The sequence below is a fragment of the Rhinopithecus roxellana genome, chromosome 15 (assembly GCF_007565055.1).
Source record: "Rhinopithecus roxellana isolate Shanxi Qingling chromosome 15, ASM756505v1, whole genome shotgun sequence".
Lineage (NCBI taxonomy): Eukaryota > Metazoa > Chordata > Mammalia > Primates > Cercopithecidae > Rhinopithecus > Rhinopithecus roxellana.
In genome coordinates, this window is record NC_044563.1 from 6,190,823 (window position 1) to 6,209,990 (window position 19,168).

General features: G+C 50.4%; 1 protein-coding gene across 4 annotated transcripts in view; it reads left to right on the plus strand.

Moving 5' to 3' along the window:
• Window positions 1-16,400: 16,400 nt before the first annotated feature.
• CHKA (choline kinase alpha) overlaps window positions 16,401-19,168 on the plus strand; it is a 73,623-nt gene continuing 70,855 nt past the window's right edge. For 3 of the 4 annotated variants that reach the window (XR_004053479.1, XM_030917343.1, XM_030917341.1), the window contains exon 1: window positions 16,401-17,005. Coding sequence is in view for 3 of the 4 variants with exons in the window: in XM_030917343.1 (XP_030773203.1) it covers window positions 16,668-17,005 (338 nt within the window). In the remaining variant the exon portion in view is untranslated. The remainder of the gene's footprint in view (window positions 17,006-19,168) is intronic. The other variant, XM_030917342.1, reaches the window with a different exon arrangement.

Genomic DNA, 19,168 nt, shown 5'->3' on the forward strand with positions numbered 1-19,168 from the left:
GTGTTGGAGGAGTGAAAATCTCTGGATGCCTGATTTAAGGACCCCAAAGGCAGAAGGTCTTTATTTTCCAGGCCAGAAGACAGGATGGGTCAGAAACCTAATGCCAGCACATGGAATTGTAATCTAGAAGACACGACCTTTACTAAGAGGTCAAATAAGTAAAAGCCAAAGATCAGTAGTCACAAGAGAGCTATTAAAGGTCCTAGGTAAAAACCAAGTCACTGATGGAAGAAGCTCCTCGTGGAACTCCACATAGTCTGGGTATCGGGGTTGTGAGCACCATGTAGCCACTCGACTTGCTCTTCTTTGTGTGTGTGTGTGTGTGATGGAGTCTCACTCTGTCACCCAGGCTGGAGTGCAGTGGCTCAATCTTGGCTCACTGCAACCTCCGCCTCCGGGATTCAAGCGATTCTCCTGCCTCAGCCTCACAAGTAGCTGAGATTACAGGTGTGCACCACCACGCCCAGCTAATTTTTGTATTTTTTGTAGAGACAGGGTTTCACCATGTTGGCCAGGATGGTTTCGATCTCTTGACCTTGTGATCCACCCTCCTCAGCCTCCCAAAGTGTTGGGATTACAGATGTGAGCCACCACGCCTGGCCCTTTTTTTTTCTTTTTTTCTTTTTTTTTTTTTTTTGAGACAGGGTCCCACTCTATCTCCCAGGCCAGAATGCAGTGGCATAATATCGGCCTACTGCAGCCTCCGCCTCCCAGGTTCACGCAGTTCTCCTCCCTCAGCCTCCCGAGTAGCTGGGATTACAGACATGTGCCACCACGTCCGGCTAATTTTTGTGTTTTTACTAGAGATGGGGTTTCACCATGTTGGCCAGGCTGATCTCAAACTCCTGACCTCAAGTGATCCACCCTCCTTGGCCTCCCAAAGCACTGGGCGTGAGCCACTGTGTCCAGCCTCATTCATGTATTTTGTCGGTATCTTCCTCTGCTTGACCCGAGGCGTTTACATAGGTACGGCAGGTTTTATTACCCACAGCATATGCCTGTCATTGTTCAGCCAACATATAGTCTAATGTCAATCTATTATCCATAACTATACTACAGAATCAAGAGAGGCTCAATTTATCTAAAGTACCTCCCATTTTATAAGAAGGCGTGTAGAGTGAAAAGTAAAGTTTTGAAGAGTTGCCTCATGCTAGGCAAATCCTCCCCATGGGGCCAACAAGCCCACAGCAGCCCTGACCCCAGACAATATAAGGCCAATTGCTCGCTTAGCTCTTGGGCAAGTCATGTTGTATAATTGAGTATTAGAAGGCTTCGCCTGTCTTACTGTATGTTGACCTTTGAACCACATGTTATCAACACATTGGAACCCCTGGTCTCAAATGAGGAACGAGCTATTTTTAGGCTGATTGATTTAGTGGGCGTCCATATAGCCACAAATATCCACTGTGGGTCACAGACCCGAATGGGATGGGAGCTGTTAAGAAGGTTAAGTACCGCTGGGCGTGGTGGCTCAGGCCTATAATCCCAGCACTTTGGGAGGCCGAGGCAGGCGGATCACTGGAAGTCAGGAGTTTGAGACCAGCCTGGCCAATATGGTGAAACCCTGTCTCTACTAAAAATACAAAATTAGCTGGGTGTGGTGGCACATGCCTGTAATCCCAGCTACTCGAGAGGCTGAGGATGACTCCACTGCACTGCAGCCTGGGAGACAGAGGAAGACTCTGAAAAAAAAAAAAAAAAAAAAAAGGTTTAGGACCTGTGTTATTCAAGGGGTGCTTTGGTTTAAGCATGAATGGGATGGGGGGAAAGTAGTAATTTAAAGCAATACCAGTATTATGGGGAGCAGTTACAGGAATTGAGAATGACACAGTTGTTTGTAGAAAGACTAAGGCCCTCCAAGGCGAACAAGAAGAATTATAATTGGTGGTACCATCAGGGCAAATATGTGTGGAATTCCAAGGCGAGGAGATATAGTGAGGCCTGACTGACTCTCCCTCTCCCTACCCACTTCCTGTCGTGGCCTGAGCTAGATTTTCAGGTGTTTTCGTTGTTGTTGTTTTGTTTTTTTCTGGTCATGGTATGCCAGAGGCAGTATCATGGCCAAGCTTTTATTCTGCCCCATATCGATGCCAGGATGGTGTGCTACCTGTCCTGGCTACATTATGTGCCTAAGTGGGACCCCTATGGCTAAGATAATCAAAAGACGTGTAGCCAGTTAAATATCCTAGGCCAGACGAAATGGAGGTGGACAGGCACTCACTCATCTTAAAACGCCTTTTAAGCAACATAGGAGCCAAAAACCAAAGGCCAAAAGACAAGGTGATGCAACTGACTTATCTATAAATTCTGTGCATTTGATCAAATGTAATTTTGGCTTGTAGCAATGAGCTATCAAAACACAAGCATTTTGTTTAGCTGTTGTGGCATGTGTGTGTCTGTCCTTGATTTGGAGGGCCTGAACTAATTTTATTTTTCAAAACTGGCCCTTATAATCTCATGCAATAGCCCCTGAGCCTGGAGAGATTAAATAGTTTCAAATTCTGGAGGTAAAACAAAACATGAAGAATTAACAATGTTTCAAGCAAAAAGGCCAAGAGGAGGAGGAGGGGGGAAGAAAGGGCATAAGCCCTGCATTGTTTTGAGAATGACAGAAAGGAAGCTCATAGGTAGCTAAACATTCAAATTGTTTAGTATTGAGGCATAGAATTAATTATATTAAATGGATACAAGTCTGTCCCTGTGTCTCAGAAAGCAGTTTATGGCCAGGCGCAGTGGCTAATGCCTGTAATCCCAGCACTTTGGGAGGCTGAGGTGGGTGGATCACAAGGTCAGGAGTTTGAGACCAGCCTGGCTAACATCCCAGTTACTTGCGAGGCTGAGGCAGGTGAGTCACTTGAAACCAGAAGACAGAGGTTGCAGTGAGCTGAGATTGCGCCACTATACTCCAGCCTGGGCAACAAGAGTGAAACTCTGTCTCAAAAAGAAAGAAAAGAAAGAAAGAAAGGAAGGAAGGAAGGAAGGAAGGAAGGAAGGAAGGAAGGAAGGAAGGAAGGAAGGAAGGAAGGAAGGAAGGAAAGAAGGAAAGAAAGAAAGCACTTTATTTTTATTGGTGACACTGAAGGCCATGGCCTGACTGGAAACTGTAAAAAGATTTTACAATCTTGTAGTAATTAATTTTTAAAGCTTTGATAAACCCCAGCCACAGGTCAGAGTCTTATACTAGGATTTGATTCTGATGGCATTTGTCAAAGATGTTAAAAAGACTCAAAACATTTGATCAAAACGGAACCACAGATCATTGTAAAACAATAGTTGTTTGGTGATAATCAAAAGCCTTTAAGGGCAATACAGATGGTTATGTGGATATAAAAACTTTAACCCTTTTAAATCTTTCAGCATCCAAAAGACCTAATAAAGCCAGGCACGGTGGCTCACGCCTGTAATCCCAACGCTTAAGGAGGCTGAGGTGGGCGGATCACTTGAGGTCAGGAGTTTGAGACCAGCCTGGCCAACATGGTGAAACCCTGTCTCTACTAAAAAATTAGCCAGCCACGGTGATATGCACCTGAAGTCCCATCTACTCAGGAGGCTGACGCAGGAGAATTGCTTGAACCTGGGAGTTGGAGGTTGCAGTGAGCTGAGATCACACCAGTGTACTCCAGCCCAGGTGACAGAGCAGGACTCTGTCTCAAAAAATAAAAAATAAAAAAAAGACCTAATAAAGACAGCACAGAAACTGTCTTGATGAAACATAAAATCTTGTTTCTTAAGCCAGGTACCGAAAAAGCAAAACAAAGCAAAACAAAACCCCTTCTGCAATGTAACTGCCTCTTTGTGTGAAGCCCATTTATATAGACTGGAAGTCAAACCTGATGAAAAAACTATTTGAATTTAATTGGACACAGGAAGAGTATGTTCAAGATTTTGAGGATGGCAGGGGAATACATGACTCTTAGTAATTGCATGAAGAATTTCCTGATTACGTTGAAAATTCAGATATATCAAGAAAAAGCCAAGGTTCTAAAATCAATTTATACTGAAGGAAAACACTGCTTTTTAGACCTCTAAGATAAGATATTTCAGCATCAGGCCATAACAGCAGTGAGAACCGAGGGAGAAAAAGTTGCTAGAGCTGATGAAAAGGCTAAGAGAGTTACCATCTCAGGCCTTCTTAAGGGGAGAAAAAGCTGAAAGTGGCAAGACACAACAATCTTTTGACTTCTGAGATATGAATCTGATAACTTTTCAAAAGAAACAGGTTATAGAATTGAAAAGCAGGCTGGGCACAGTGGCTCACACCTGCAATCCCAGTACTTTGGGAGGCCAAGATGGGTGGATCACAAGGTCAGGAGATCGAGACCATCCTGGCTAACATGGTGAAACCCCATCTCTACTAAAAAAAAAACAAAAAATTAGCTGCTCGTGGTGGTAGGTGCCGGTAGTGCCAGCTACTCGGGAGCCTGAGGCAGGAGAATGGTATGAACCTGGGAGGTGGAGCTTGCAGTGAGCCGAGATTGTACCACTGTACTTCAGCCTGGGCGATACAGCGAGACTCCATCTCAAAAAAAAAAAAAAAAAAAAGAGTTGAAAGCAAACTTTCTTATAATTTCTTTTTCTTTTTTGAGATGGAGTCTCACTTTATCACCCAGGCTGGAGTGCAGTGGGGTGATCTCGGCTCACTGCAAGCTCCACCTCCTGGGTTCACGACATTCTCCTCTCTCAGCCTCCTGAGTAGCTGGGACTACAGGCGCCCTCCACTATGCCCAGCTAATTTTTTTGTATTTTTAGTAGAGACGGTGTTTCACTATGTTAGCCAGGATGGTCTTGATCTCATGACCTTGTGATCCACCCATCTCGGACTCCCAAAGTGCTAGGATTACAGGCATGAGCAACCGCATCCAGCTCTTATAATTTCATTAAGAGCAAATCAATACCTTAAGCAAGCCTTCTTTTAACATAGGGGACTATTCCTTAGAAAGGAAAAATAATCTCCTTTTAATTACAGCTAACTTAATCACAAACAAAATTCCTATTTTTATAAATTCCCCTTTACAAATCTTTTCACAACTTACATGAACCATCTATGTCCTGCTTTGACTTTCTGACTTGTCCTAGACACTCTCTCTCTTCCTTCCTTCCTTCCTTCCTTCCTTCCTTCCTTCCTTCCTTCCTTCCTTCCTTCCTTCCTTCCTTCCTTCCTCTCTCTCTCTCTTTCTTCTTTCTTTCTTTTTTTTTTTGACAGACTTTTGCTCTTTTTGCCCAGGCTGGACTGCAATGGTGTGATCTTGGCTCACCGCAACCTCCACCTCCCAGGTTCAAGCAATTTTCCTGCCTCAGTCTTCCTAGTAGTTGGGATTACAGGCATGTGCCACCACGCCTGGCTAATTTTGTATTTTTAGTAGAGATGGGGTTTCTCCATGTTGGTCAGGCTGGTCTCGAACTCCTGACCTCAGGTGATCCACCCACCTTGGCCTCCCAAAGTGCTGGATTACAGGCATGAGCCACCACATCTGGTTTGTTTGTTTCTTTCTTTCTTTCTTTCTTTCTTTCTTTCTTTCTTTCTTCTCAAGAGGAATTCAGAGGGCTCTCCTTTCGCCTTCCCCCCCTTCTTCTTTCTTTCTTTTTTTCTTTCTGTATATTCCTTCCTCAAAAAAATTCGTCTGCCATCGTTCTTCTCGGTCTCCAGCTCTACACTATCTCTCGTACCTGCTCTTCCCTCTCCCTCTTTCTATTCCTCTCCTTCCTTCCTTCCTTCCTTCCTTCCTTCCTTCCTTCCTTCCTTCCTTCTTTCCTTCCTCCTCCTTCTTTCCTTTTTAAAAAACAGGGTCTTGTTCTGTTGCTCAGGAAGAAATGCAGCAGCACAATCTTGGCTCACTGCAGTCGGGATCTCCTGGGCTTAAGCAATCCCCACCTTAGCCTCCTGAATAGCTGGGACTATAGGCACATGCCACCATGCCCAGCTGAGTTTTATATTTTTTGGGAGACAGAGTTTCACCATGTTCCCCAGGCTGGTCTCAAACTCCTGAGCTGAGATGATCCCCCTGCCTCAGCCTCCAAAGCGTTGGGATTACAGACGTGAGCCACCACATCTGGCCTATCTCTTTCTGAAATAACCAGTAATTCTACTCCAGGACAATAATTTTCCTTACAAGATCCTTTCTCATATAAAGTTATTCTCTTTTCTTTATAACCTTTTTGCCAAAAATACATCTTGGTATCCGTAATTTTTTTTTCATATCTCTCCCCTACTTACTGGTTTCTTTCAACCTTGTTTAAGGACCACTTTTTTTTTTTTTCTTTTTTTTTGAGATGGAGTCTCGCTCTGTCACCCAGGCTGGAGTGCAGTGGCGCGATCTCGGCTCACTGCAAGCTCCACCTCCTGGGTTCACGCCATTCTCCTGCCTCAGCCTCCCGAGTAGCTGGGACTATAGGTGCCTGCCACCACGCCCGGCTACTTTTTTTGTATTTTTAGTAGAGATGGGTTTCATTGCTTTAGCCAGGATGGTCTCAGTCTCCTGACCTTGTGATCTGCCCGCCTTGGCCTCCCAAAGTGCTGGGATTACAGGCGTGAGTCACCATGCCCAGCAGGATTCCACAATTCTTTTTTTTTTTTGAGATGGAGTCTCACTCTGTCACCCAGGCTGGAGTGCAGTGGCAAGATCTCAGCTCAATGTAACCTCTACCTCCCAGGTTCAAGCAATTCCCCTGCCTCAGCCTTCCGAGTAGCTGGTACTACAGCACATGCCACCACGCCCAGCTAATTTTTTGTATTTTTTAGTAGAGATGGGTTTCACCATGTTGGCCAGGACGGTCTCCATCTCCTGATCTCATGAGCCGCCTGCCTTGGCCTTCCAAAGTGCTCGGATTATAGGCATAAGCCATCGTGCCTGGCCCAGGATTACTTATAAAAACTATGACACTAGGCTGGGCACAGTGGCTCACGCTTGTAATTCCAGGACTTTGGGAGGCCAAGTCAGGCAGGTCACAAGGTCAAGAGATTAAGACCATCCTGGCCAACATGGTGAAACTCCGTCTCTACTAAAAATATAAAAAAATTAGCTGGCCATGGTGGCGCATGCCTGTAGTCCCAGCTACTTGGGAGGCTGAGGCGGGAGAATCGCTTAAACCTGGGAGGCAGAGGTTGCAGTGAGACGAGATTGTGCCACGGCACTCCAGCCTGGTAACAGAGCAAGACTCCACTTCAAAAACAACAACCACAAACTGTGATACTAGACAAAGCTAGACATCATTCAAAGTTATATCCCAGTTAACCATTTTTAAAGTCTGAACATTAAGTGAACACCTATCTAAGAATCTTAAACACATGAGCATTTTGTCAACAACGCAGAAGATTCAGTTATTTTCACGGAATCAACAATCTTAAATTAGTCTTACTTGCACAATGCTATTTTTATCAATGATTTCAGACATTTTTGTATTTATCAATAATTTTACAACCAGTTTTATTTACCAAAGATTCATGTGAATTTGAAAAGCATTTGTACTTAATTTATAAGTACTAATTTATTTAAAGTTCAATTTGGTAGCATGTTAGACACATGGTGGGGAAGGGAACGATGTGATGTGTCAGTCAGGATAGGTCAACTGTGGTAACAAACAGACCTCAAATCTCAGTGACTGAACACCACGCAGCTCTGCTTCTGGCTCACACAAAATCCTTGCAGATGGTCTTGGTTAGGCATCCCTCCTCCTTGTGGTAACACAGGGATCCTGGCTCCCTCCTTGTGATGCTGTTATCTTCATCCTGCAGCTTCCTAGGTCACCATGGAAGCAGAGGAGAGTGTGGCGAAGGCGTACCAGCTGTTTCACCTCCTCGGCCCTACATGGGTGTGTATTATTTCTGTTCATGCCTTAGTCCATTCAGATAGTGGGCACATAGACTTCCATGTGGTGATTCAGGGACCCAGGCTTCTTGGGACTAGTAACTCTGCCAGCCTTCTTCCCTTAGATCCTTTGCCACTAGTTAGACATAGAGAGGACAGAGAGGACCTCCCAGGAGAGAGAAGTGACCTAATTAAGGAGTCACATGGTCCCAGCCACTGCAGGAGGGTGGGGGGCTAGGAAATGTGGTCTTCTGGTGTGCCTAGGAAGAAGAAATGCATTCAGAGAGTGGACATATTGAGTCTCTGCCAGGCGGGGTGGCAGCATTCACGAGGGGATGGAACCCACATTAGGGATGGGGAGAGGTGCAGGATGGAGGCAAGAAAGTGTCAAGGCCAGTGACTGGAGGGTCGAGAGGGGTTGGGAAATCACAGTCAGAGAGGGTCCTGGAGGAGAGGCCTAAGCTCAAAGGTTGGGAGCTGGTGGACCCCAAGTGCGATGCTTAAAACACATTTCAGAGCTGGGGCTATTTCTAGCGGTGAGAAAGTACAGGGCATGGTGGGAGGCCTCAGCAAAGAAGATGTCGGTGAAGGTGGCAAGGTAACAGAGGCCAGGTGCTGCATAGGTCATGCAGGTAGAATGTTGAAGTCACAGAGAGTGATGGTAGAAGCCTGGAGAGAAATGGGGTTTTAATTTTTTTAATACTGTGGCCGTGTGTTTCTTTGAACACTCAGTTCCAGGGTCTTTGTAACTATTCACTCATTTAATCCCTTAACAACCTCATGCAGTAGGTACTAGTATTGTCCCCATTTTATGGGCAGGGTACAGAGGCACAGAGAGAATAATCACCTGCCCAGGGTCAAACAGCCAACAACTGGTGGGGCTGGGATTATAACTCAAGCAGCAGGACCCCATTAGGCTACCTCTGGAATCTTCAGGCCATTTGTTCACAATTCATTTATTCATTCCTCCCAACAGTCATTGAGCATTTGCAACGTGCAGGCCCTGAAGGAGCAGGGGGCCTGAGGGGTCCGTAGATGCAGGAGGCAAGGACAGGAGAGGACAGAGTCAGCCCAAGGACACAGACTTTGGGAGAGGACTGGGAAGGGGTCCTTGGCCCAGCCTGGAAGCGTTGCTTGGTCGGATTAGTCAATCCTGCCTCCGGGGCGGGGGTAGGGACCACAGGCATCCCAGGCAGCAATCCAGCCAGGGAACCTTGGCTTTATCACAGGCTGCTGGTGGCCAAGGGTTTCCCTCTCCACCCACCACCCCCGTCCACGTGGCGCCATAGCCTGGGTAGTTTATTGTTATTAGCATGGTAAATATAAATTCTAATCGCAAAAGCAGCTTCAGTAAACTACGTGTAGGAAAATTGTAATCCCGTTAACCCCGCACCCGCCCCAACTTTGCCAGGTCCCAAGTAGCGGGGTGGGGAGGGACTTGTAGGGCGGGGAGGCCCCGCAGTAGGAGGCAGTCAAGCTGCGCCGCTCCAGAGTCCCCGGGGCGGAGGCAGGAATGGGGTTCCTGGGATCCCTCGCCGCCAACCCCACCCCTCGCGCGAGGCCCCGCCCACTGTTCTCCTGGAAGTTCCGCCCACCCCGCGGGCCCCGCCCCTTCCCGCCCCTTCCGAGGGCCCCTCCTTCCGGCGCAGCTCTCGCCAGGAGGAGCCGGAGGGAAGCCAGAATCCCGTTGGTCCGGATTCCTTCTCCGCCGGCAGCCGCTGGCTTTGGAATTCGGCCCGGCAGTGGCGCTGCGGGAGAAGGGTCCGGCCTTTGCTTCCCTGGACCCAGCGGATCTCCCAAGGCCGCCCCTCCTCCCCGCCGCCGCTCATCCCCCTCTGCCTTCTTAGATGGCATTCTAAGAAGCTTGGGGACCCGGCCAAGGTCACACGGACGGGCTGCCAGCGGGGCTCCAGCGATCGCTGGTAGCTTCCACAAGCAGGTGTGGGGATGGGGGCTCCCAGCTCCTCTGTCAGTCACTCAAAGGGGGTGCCGACAGGACTGGGGGCCCGTTAGGGGCCTCTTGACATTCAGGCCTGGAAGGCACGTGCCCTTGGGAGGGGAGGATGGAGGATGGAGTACGCCCACGACCGGCCATGGCATCCTGCGTAAGCAGAGCCGCTATCCTGCCTGTGCCCCTGTGCCTCTGCTTACCCATCTGTACAAGGGATCCCCTGCAGAAGGGAGGGCCAGCCCAAAGCTACCAGGCAAAAGTCCAGCCTGCAGGGCCCAGGGCTGACTGAGGGGATAGGGGCCCTGTGCAGCCGGCAGAGGGGGTGCAGTGCCTGAACCCAGGTTGTCCAACACTTAGCCCAGAATTGTCATCCCCACAGTGTAACCTGCATGATGACTGGGGCCTTTTTAAAAACTGTATTTATTTTGTTTGTTTGAGACAGAGTTTGGCTCTTTTGCCCAGGCTGGCGTAAAGTGGCGCAATCTTGGCTCACTGCAACCTCTGCCCTCCACGTTCAAGTGATCCTCCTGCCTCAGCCTGTTAAATAGTTAGGATTATAGACGCCCGCCACTATGCCCAGCTAAGTTTTGTATTTTTAGTAGAGACGGGGTTTCGCCATGTTGGCCAGGCTGGTCTCAAACTCCTCACCTCAGGTGATCCACCTGCCTCGGCCTCCCGAAGTGCTAGGATTACAGGTGTGAGCCACCGCACCACAATTTTGCATTTATTGTGCCAAAAATTGCATTTAGGGATTCATTTGTGTTACAAATGTAAAGCAAGCTTACAGCACAAAACCTCAAAGCAGGTTTTCACCAAATTTGGAAAGGGAGCTTAGATTGCCTGACTTAAGACTGGGCACGGTGGCTCATGCCTGTAATCCCAGCACTTTGGGAAGCTGAGGTGGGCAGATATCGAGACCAGCCTGGCCAACATGGCAAAACCCCATCTCTACTAAAAATACAAAAATTAGCCGGGCGTGGTGGTGCACGCCTGTAATCCCAGCTACTTGGGAGACTGAGGCAGGAGAATCGCTTAAACCCAGGAGGCAGAGGCTTCAGTGAGCCGAGATTGCGCCACTGCACTCCAGCCTGGGCAACGAGAGAGGCCTTGTCTCGGAAAAAAAAAAGATTGCCTGACTTAAAACATAGGCTATGTGGACACAGGAAACGCACTCTGAGGGGCCCAGGGAGTCATCTCCAGTAGAGTGACGGTCACTAGGTCATTGCCAGGGTCTACTATGGCGGCCCCAGGAGGGATTCATGTGCCCCAAGGGCCTCTGATTTAGATGTATCTGAATAAGGATAATCAGATTAGCACAGAGATGTGTTGTCAGGCCTGAAAGATGTTTGTCACACCATACCACTTAAGGTACTCTACAAACCATTATTATTATTATTATTGACAGTATCTCACTCTGTCATCCAGGCTGCAGTACAGTGGCTCAATCATGTCTCTACAGCCTCAATGCCCTGGGCTCAAGTGATCCTCCTGCCTCAGCTTCCCCAGTAGCTTGGACAGGTGTCACTATGCTTGGCTCCATTACTATTTTAAATTAATCCCTCTATTGCCTTGAGAATAGCAAAATTATCTCGACTGGGACTTTTGCATGTGTGTTAAAAGCATTGATTTGTTCAACTTAAGTATTTCAAATATGCCCCAGTTTTGGTAACCCTGTCGAGATTCTTTCTTTCTTTCTCTTTCTTTCTCTTTCTTTCTTTCTTTCTCTCTCTCTCTCTCTCCTCTCTCTTTCTTTCTTTCTTTCTTTCCTTCCTTCCTTCCTTCCTCCCTCCGTCCCTCCTTTCTTTTTTCTTTTCTTTCTTTTCTTTCTCTTTCTTTCCTTTCTTTCTTTCTCTCTTTTTCTTTTCCCTCCCTCCCTCCCTCCCTTCCTTCTTTTGATGGAGTTTTGCTCCTGACCTCAGGTGGTCTGCCTGCCTCAGCCTTCCAAAGTGCTGGGATTACAGGTGTGAGCCACCGTGCCCCCCCAGCTGTTTCTTAATTTTTGAATGTACCAGGAGCTTCAAAGAATGGAAAACTCTCCAGGCCCTGTTAGACCTGCCAGAGCGCCTGCAGGCTTTGCGCTTCCACTGGCACTTAGGATGAATGGGTGTTTGCTGCTCTCTGCCAGGCTCTGGGAATCCAGCTAACAATAAGAGAAAAGCATAGATACCCTTTGTGGAGCCTTGGCTCTACACCCAGCTCTTTCCTTGCTGGTTTCAGCGAATCTCCCCAACAGCCCTGTAGAGTAGGATTCCATTTGGGAATGAGGAAAGTGGCTTAGAAAGGTAGATGCTCTGGGCCGGGCACTGTGGCTCATGCCTGTAATCCCAGCACTTTGGGGGCCGAGGTGGGTGGATCATGAGGTTAGGAGATCGAGACCATCCTGGCTAACATGGTGAAACCCCATCTCTACTAAAAATACAAAAAGAAAATTAGCCGGGCATGGTGGTGGGCGCCTGTAGTCTTAGCTACTCTGGGGGCTGAGGCGGGAGAATGGCATGAACTCAGGAGGCGGAGCTTGCAGTGAGCTGAGATCGTGCCACTGCACTCCAGCCTGGGCGACAGAGCAACACTCCATCTCAAAAAAAAAAAAAGGTAGATGCTCTGTCCAAGGTCACACCTGCGTGGCAGCATGACCTCTAAAGATCGATTGTGTGTGTGTGTGTGTGTGTGTGTGTGTGTGTGTGTGTGTGTGTGATGGAGTCTTGCTTTTATTGCCCAGGTTGGAGTGCAGTGACATGATCTCGACTCACTGCAACTTCCACCTCCTGGGTTCAAGCGATTCTCCTTCCTCAGCCTCCTGAGCAGCTGGAACTATAGGCATGTGCCACCATGCCTGGCTAATTTTTGTATTTTCAGTAGAGATGGGGTTTCACTGTGTTGGCCAGGATGCTCTTTAACTCCTGACCCAGGTGAGCCACCCACCTCAGCCTCTCAAAGTGCTGGGATTAGAGGTGTGAGCCACTGCACCTGGCCAGAATTTTTACCCATAATATTATACTCAAAATCCCTGCAAATGAGGACAGGAGGAATGCCTGCCCCACCCACCAGACATATGGGTATTCTAGTCAGCTGCTTTCTCTGAGCCCTCTGGGCCCTAGACTCTGGCTGTGGGTGCTGAGGCCGAATGTATGGTAGAAGGGTCAGTCCAAGTCAGACCACACTTGGGCTCAGAGACCTCCAGAAAGCTGCTGGACCTACATAGCCTTTCACTGAGAGAGCTGGAGCCACGCTCAACACTCAGGGAAGGCCCAGCTCCATGTCACTCTGCTAGCTGGCACTGCAACCCAATCTTCAACATGGAGGATTGCAGCCGGGTGGCCTCTGTGCTCTCATTAATATTTTAAGGCTCAGAACTGAAGTAGGGATGCTTGGTCCTGGGTGTGACCTGGGAGGGGGTGTGAGCACAGCTTTGCCAAGGCTCTGCTTCTCCAGCACGTGAGGGAACCCCCACTGTGCCAAATGTCTAGTGCTTCCTGGGCCAGAGGTGCTCATGGTGTAGAAGGACAAGTCTTCCTGGATGGGGTCCTGGGTGCAGTCCTAGGTCCTGCTGGCCTTTAACGAATAGTTTTACCCCTGTGAAGCTCCCTTGCCACCTGGGAGATGAAGTGCTAATTACACTCACCTCACTGCTGCTTAGGGAAGTTCAAAGATGCTGCACACAGCATCTTTGAAAGGGCTCAAAGCCTGCTCCTACCAGGTGCTTGACAGCGGGTTCCCCCATCCTGAGGGGAGTCAGACTCACAAAGCTCTTTCTCAGAACAGGCCTTGGAGTTGGTGGCAGGGCTGAGGTCTGTGGGCGGACCCCGAGGAACCCATCAGCAGGAAATTCAGAGAGTGGATGGGAACTTCCTAATTTTTCCTCTTTCCCTCCTAAGGCTCATCACCTACCCTCTGAGTCTGCTCTCAGAATTCAGCATCAATCCCAGAGCTTTTGGATAATTTTTTTTATGTTATCCTAGAGGAAAAGATTTTGTAATTGGAACAACCTCTCCTTAGGACCAGTGCCTGCCATAACAAATTTCTTTCCAAGTCTTGTCTACTTGTGCACAGACATTGATATTTTGGTTATCAGAGTGTTTGAATTGTTTTTGTTTAAAATTATTTTTATTTTTTTAGACAGCCTCTGTTGCCCAGGCTGGAGAGCAGAGGTGTGATCATGGCTCACTGCAGCCTTGAATTCCTGGGTTCAAGGGATACTCCCACCTCAGGCTCCTAAGTAGCCGGGACTACAGGCACATGCCACTATGCCTGGTCAATTACTTTATTTTTTGTAGAGACAGGGTCTCACTTCTTGCCCAAGCTGGTCTTGAACTCCTGGCCTCAAGCAAACCTCCCACCTTGGCCTCCCAAAGTGCTGGGATTACAGGCATTAAGCCACCGCATCCGGCCCAAATTCTTTTCTTAAATGACACTGTCTTCCCAACCTGTGAATTGCTACAAGTGTATACATTATTCATCTCTGAAAACCAACCACTGGCAGAGGCAACGCCATGCAATGCACTGCACGCAACAAAATGGGTGCTTCTTACATCCTATGCATTTTGCATACGTTCTGTCATTCAGTCCTGGGTGCTCGGGGTATTATAATTGGTTATCAGAGTGTTTGAATTATTTTTGTTTTATAGTTGAGGAAACTGAGGCTCAGCCCAAAGTCATAAGTTAATAATTGCTGAGCCAGGAGCTCACCGATTCGTTCATTCAGCAAATAGGGTCTCACTCTGTCACTCAGGCTGGAGTACAGTGGGTGCCTTGACCTCCCAGGCTCAAGTGATCCTCCTGGCTGAGTCTCCCAAGTAGTTGAACAAGTGTAAGCCACCATACCCTGTTCATTTTTTTTTTTTCATTTTTACTTATTGAGACAGAGTCTTATGTTGGCCGGGTTGGTCTCAAACTCCTGGCCCAAGTGATCCTCCTGCCTTGGCCTCCCAAAGTGCTGGGATTACAGCCGTAAGCCACGGTGCCTGGCCTGGAGGCAACCTCTTCCTCCCACAGGAACTGTGATCCCATAGCAATGTCTTAGGGTTTTCCTAACACAAGCCAGCAGATGCCAGAAAGAGTGACTTCAAATTATAGAGGGCCACTCCTTCCTTTACTGTCCCTTCCTCCTGGCCAGATTTCTGGCCTTCCTTTGAGACTACCAGACTGGTGCCAGGAGACAGTGGGACAAAGGGCTTGTCACCTGGACAGGCCATTGGCATGGCCCCACCTCCCTGTGAGCTGGTATTTTCAGAGAAAGTCTTTGGCTCCTTTATCCAAATGGCCTCCCCAGATGGAAACCCTTGGCTTCTCAGCCTTTCAAACATCCAGTGGGACTCCCACCTTGGCCAGCCTCCGTCCCAGGGGCCTTGGCCTCTCCTACCTCCCTGCAGGTCAACTTCCAGGCCTATTGCCACAGCAGCCTCACAAAAGTCCCTTTCATTTTTATCCCTAAATAAGACCATTTTGCGTGGAGCAAGTTCAACCAAGTACACACTCTAAAAGATTTTTGCTTCTGGTGGAAGACTGTGAACTCCCTACATAGAAGCCATTTTCTGTGCATCAGGCACTGGATGTCCTAAGCCCCTGGCAGGCCAGGAAACCTCCTGTTTCAGCTCATGTCCCATAAAATGGGATCCGTAATTTTTATATTTATCGGCACCTCACTTCCAGGAAGGACGGGAGCAGTGAGGGACATGGGGCAGTGTATGGCAAACGGTAGCAGGGGCCCTTGTCCTCCTACCGCGGCAAGGGTGCGTTAGTCACTGTCACAAGGCTGTTTCCTGCGGGGAATGGGGAGGCAGGGGACAGCGTCCACAACGCCAGCAGCCCCGTGGCACGCACCTTTGGCCTGTGCTCTGGGCAGCTGCGGCGGCCCCGTGGCGGGGATGATGCCCCTCCCTCGCCGGTCCCTGAGCCTCCAGCCCTGAACTTCTAGGCCCGAGCATCCTCAGTGCCACGGACAGGGAAACTGAGGCTGCTGGAGGCGTGCAGAGGGCTAGGTCCCGGTAGACCGCGGGCAGCCCGGCCCAGCCTGGCCCACCGTGTGGCCTCGAGCCCGTCGCCTCCTCCCTCCTTCGGGCCTCGGTTTCTTAGTAATTCCTCGGGCTCCGCGTTGGACAGGGCGAGGACGCGCCTCTCACAGCCCTGGGAAATGTTACAAAATCACAGCCACTGAGCCCCAGGAGGAGGCTGCTCGCCCAAGGTCACGCGGAGAGGGCAGTTGTCTCCAGACACGTTTCCTGCCTGCCCCTGCCAGGCCCGGCCTCTGATGTCACGGGGCTTCCGAGGGGTCCAAGAAAACTTTCAGCTCCCAAAGCCAACCCCGAGGTCCTCTGAGGCTCAGAAGCTTCCCCCGCTCGGCCCAGTCCGGCTCCGTCTTACCCCGGAGCCGCTCTCCCGGCGCCTCCCTTCTCTCTCCCCTTTTCCTGCGCCCGGGTGCGCCCCCTCCACGCCCCGCCCCCTCCGCCCAGGCCCCGCTCCCTCCGCCCAGGCCCCGCTCCCGGAGGTCGCAGCGCCCCAGGTTGGGGGCGGCGCCGCAGCCAATGGGGAGGCGGCGTGGCGAGGGCGGTGGCGGTTATGATGCGCCGGGCCGGCGGACGGCGGCCAATCAGTGGCGAGCGCGAGGGCGGGCTGTGACGCTGCCGGCGCTCCTCGTGCGGCGGCGGCAGAGGAGCGAGAGCAGCGGGCAGGAGCACATCGCCGCGCAACAGTCGCCACAGTCGCCACAGTCGCCACAGTCGCCACAGCCGCCGCCCCGCGCGCCCAACTGCCGCGGCCCTCCGCCCCCCACCTCTCTCCTGGCCGGCCTGCCCGCCCGTCAGAGAGCGGCGAGCGGCCTCCCGCCCGGCCCCCTGAGGCGGGCGCCCGGCCGGACCCTGAGCCTCGTCCTCTCGCGCTGCGGCCGCCCGCGCCTCCTCGGCCGCCTGTCGGGCATGAAAACCAAGTTCTGCACCGGGGGCGAGGCGGAGCCCTCGCCGCTCGGGCTGCTGTTGAGCTGCGGCAGCGGCAGCGCGGCCCCGGCGCCCGGCGTGGGGCAGCAGCGCGACGCTGCCACCGACCTCGAGTCCAAGCAGCTGGGCGGCCAACAGCCGCCACTCGCGCTGCCCCCCGCGCCGCCGCTGCCGCTGCCCCAGCCCCCGCCGCCGCAGCCGCCGGCAGACGAGCAGCCCGAGCCTCGGACGCGGCGCAGGGCCTATCTGTGGTGCAAGGAGTTCCTGCCCGGCGCCTGGCGGGGCCTCCGCGAGGACGAGTTCCACATCAGTGTCATCAGGTCGGTGGCGCCGGGGCTGGGGGCCGCGGGCCAGTCAGGTGACGCGGGGCGGGGTCCGGGCGGGGGGCGTGGGCCGGGGCCGGGGCCGGGGACCGCAGCTGGCGAAAGCCCTCCTTTTCCCAGCCCTCGCGAAATCCAAGGGGAGCGGGTCCGCGGCCGCCGCAGGCCGTCCACAGGCAGCCTTTTGTAAAAACGTCGGTTTCATGAGAAAACGGGTCTACTCTGGGAGAACAATACCGTTCCATCACGAAGTGCGTTTAAGATAGGTCTAGAAAGTCTTTGCGGTTTAGGGCCTTGAATGAAGATGTTGTGGCTGGCTTTAAAAACACAAATCACTTTTTAACTTTTTTCTGCTAGTTTCTCGAGTTGGCGATTTGATGCCTTTTCCCCTCTCCAAGAGTCATTTGTTAGTGGAGGAGTAGCATTTTCTCATCGCCTGAGAGGCTGTTGAGACATCACTATAGCTGTGTTACTAGACAAAGGTGGGAGGCGTGGCTCCTAAAATAAGATTAAGGTAGAAATGTTTTTTCCTTTTGTTTTTCTTTTTGAGAAGGAGTTTCGCTCTTGGTCCCCAGGCTGGAGTGCAGTGGCGCGATCTCGGCTCACTGCAACCACGGCCTCCCGGGTTCAAGCGATTCTCCTTGCCTCAGCCTCCCTAGTCGCTGGGATTACAGACACCCGCCACCACGCCTGGCTAATTTTGTATTTTTAGTAGAGACAAGGTTTCTCATATTGGTCTGACTGGTCTCAAACTCCGGACCCCAGGTAATCCGCCCGCTTCGGCCTCTCAAAGTGGGATTACAGGCGTGAGCCACCGCGCTCGGCCATTTTTTCCTTTTTTTAAACTTGAAAATATTTAATCTTAAATTTGAATTACAGAAGTACGCGTGTAGGTATTCAGACTTAACAGAAGTCTGACCTTCTTTCACCAGTCTGCTCCCAAGAGATAACCATTCATCGTAGTGTGTGCATCCTTCTATTTAGGCCTTTAACAATGTGTTCCTGGGCCGGGCACGGTGGCTCACGCCTGTAATCCCAGCACTTTGGGAGGCCGAGGCGGGCGGATCACGAGGTCAGGAGATCGAGACCATCCTGTCTAACAAACACGGTGAAAACCCGTCTCTACTAAAACTACAAAAAATGAGCCGGGGTGGTGGCGGGCGCCTGTAGTCCCAACTACTCGGGAGGCTGAGGCAGGAGAATGGCCTGAACCTGCCAGGCAGAGCTTACAGTGATCTGAGATCGCACCACTGCACTCCAGCCTGGGCAAGAGACTCCATCTCAAAAAAAAAAAAATTGTGTTCCCGGCCAGGTGCGGTGGCTCACGCCTGTAATCCTCTTTGGGAGGCTGAGGCAGGAGGATCACTTGAGGCCAGGGGTTTGAGACCAGCCTGGCTACCATAGTGAAACCCTATCTCTAGTAAAAATACAAAAATTAGCCGGGCATGGTGGTGCACGCCTGTAGTCCCAGCTACTTGGGAGGCTGAGGCAGGAGAATCGCTTGAACTCGGGAGGTGGAGGTTGCAGTGAGCTGAGATCATGCCACTGCACTCCAGCCTGGGTGACAGAGTAAGACTCTGTCTCAGAAAAAAAAAAATGTGTTCCCTCATTTTTTGCCAATTTTCTTTTAATTGGCTGACCAGGTTGTGTGCAGTATCTAGAAATTTGCTGGCTGGCTGCCACCAGTAATCCCCAATCCAGTTTTGGTTATTTGATTCCTTTTCTGTGCCCACTGTCTTTTACCAGAGCCACTAATGCAGCAAAATTAACTCTTTGAGCTTCACTTCCTCTTTGTGTTTCAGCCCCTCTGACTGCTTATGACCTAAGAGTGAGAGTTAAAAGGCAGTTGGTAAGGAAGCAGAGAAAAGAAAACCAAAGCTGTTTAGATAATCCCTGAATTGCTTAATGGCACTTAAAAAAATTCAGCTCTCTTTAAGGTTTACTTTAATCCACTTTTAGTTAGTCCTGAAAATTCTCAACTAGAAGGGCGATCGTTCTAGACCATGTACTCACCAGTCTGTGAAGTGAAAAACCTGGAGGAGAAGTGACTTGCCTGAGGTCAGTGGGTGTTTACTGCCTTCAAAGCCTGAACTGCCAGGTCTCTGGTGTCCCCCTCTCCTGCATCAGTGATCTAGCCTGCGGCCTGTGAAAATGTTTGGACAC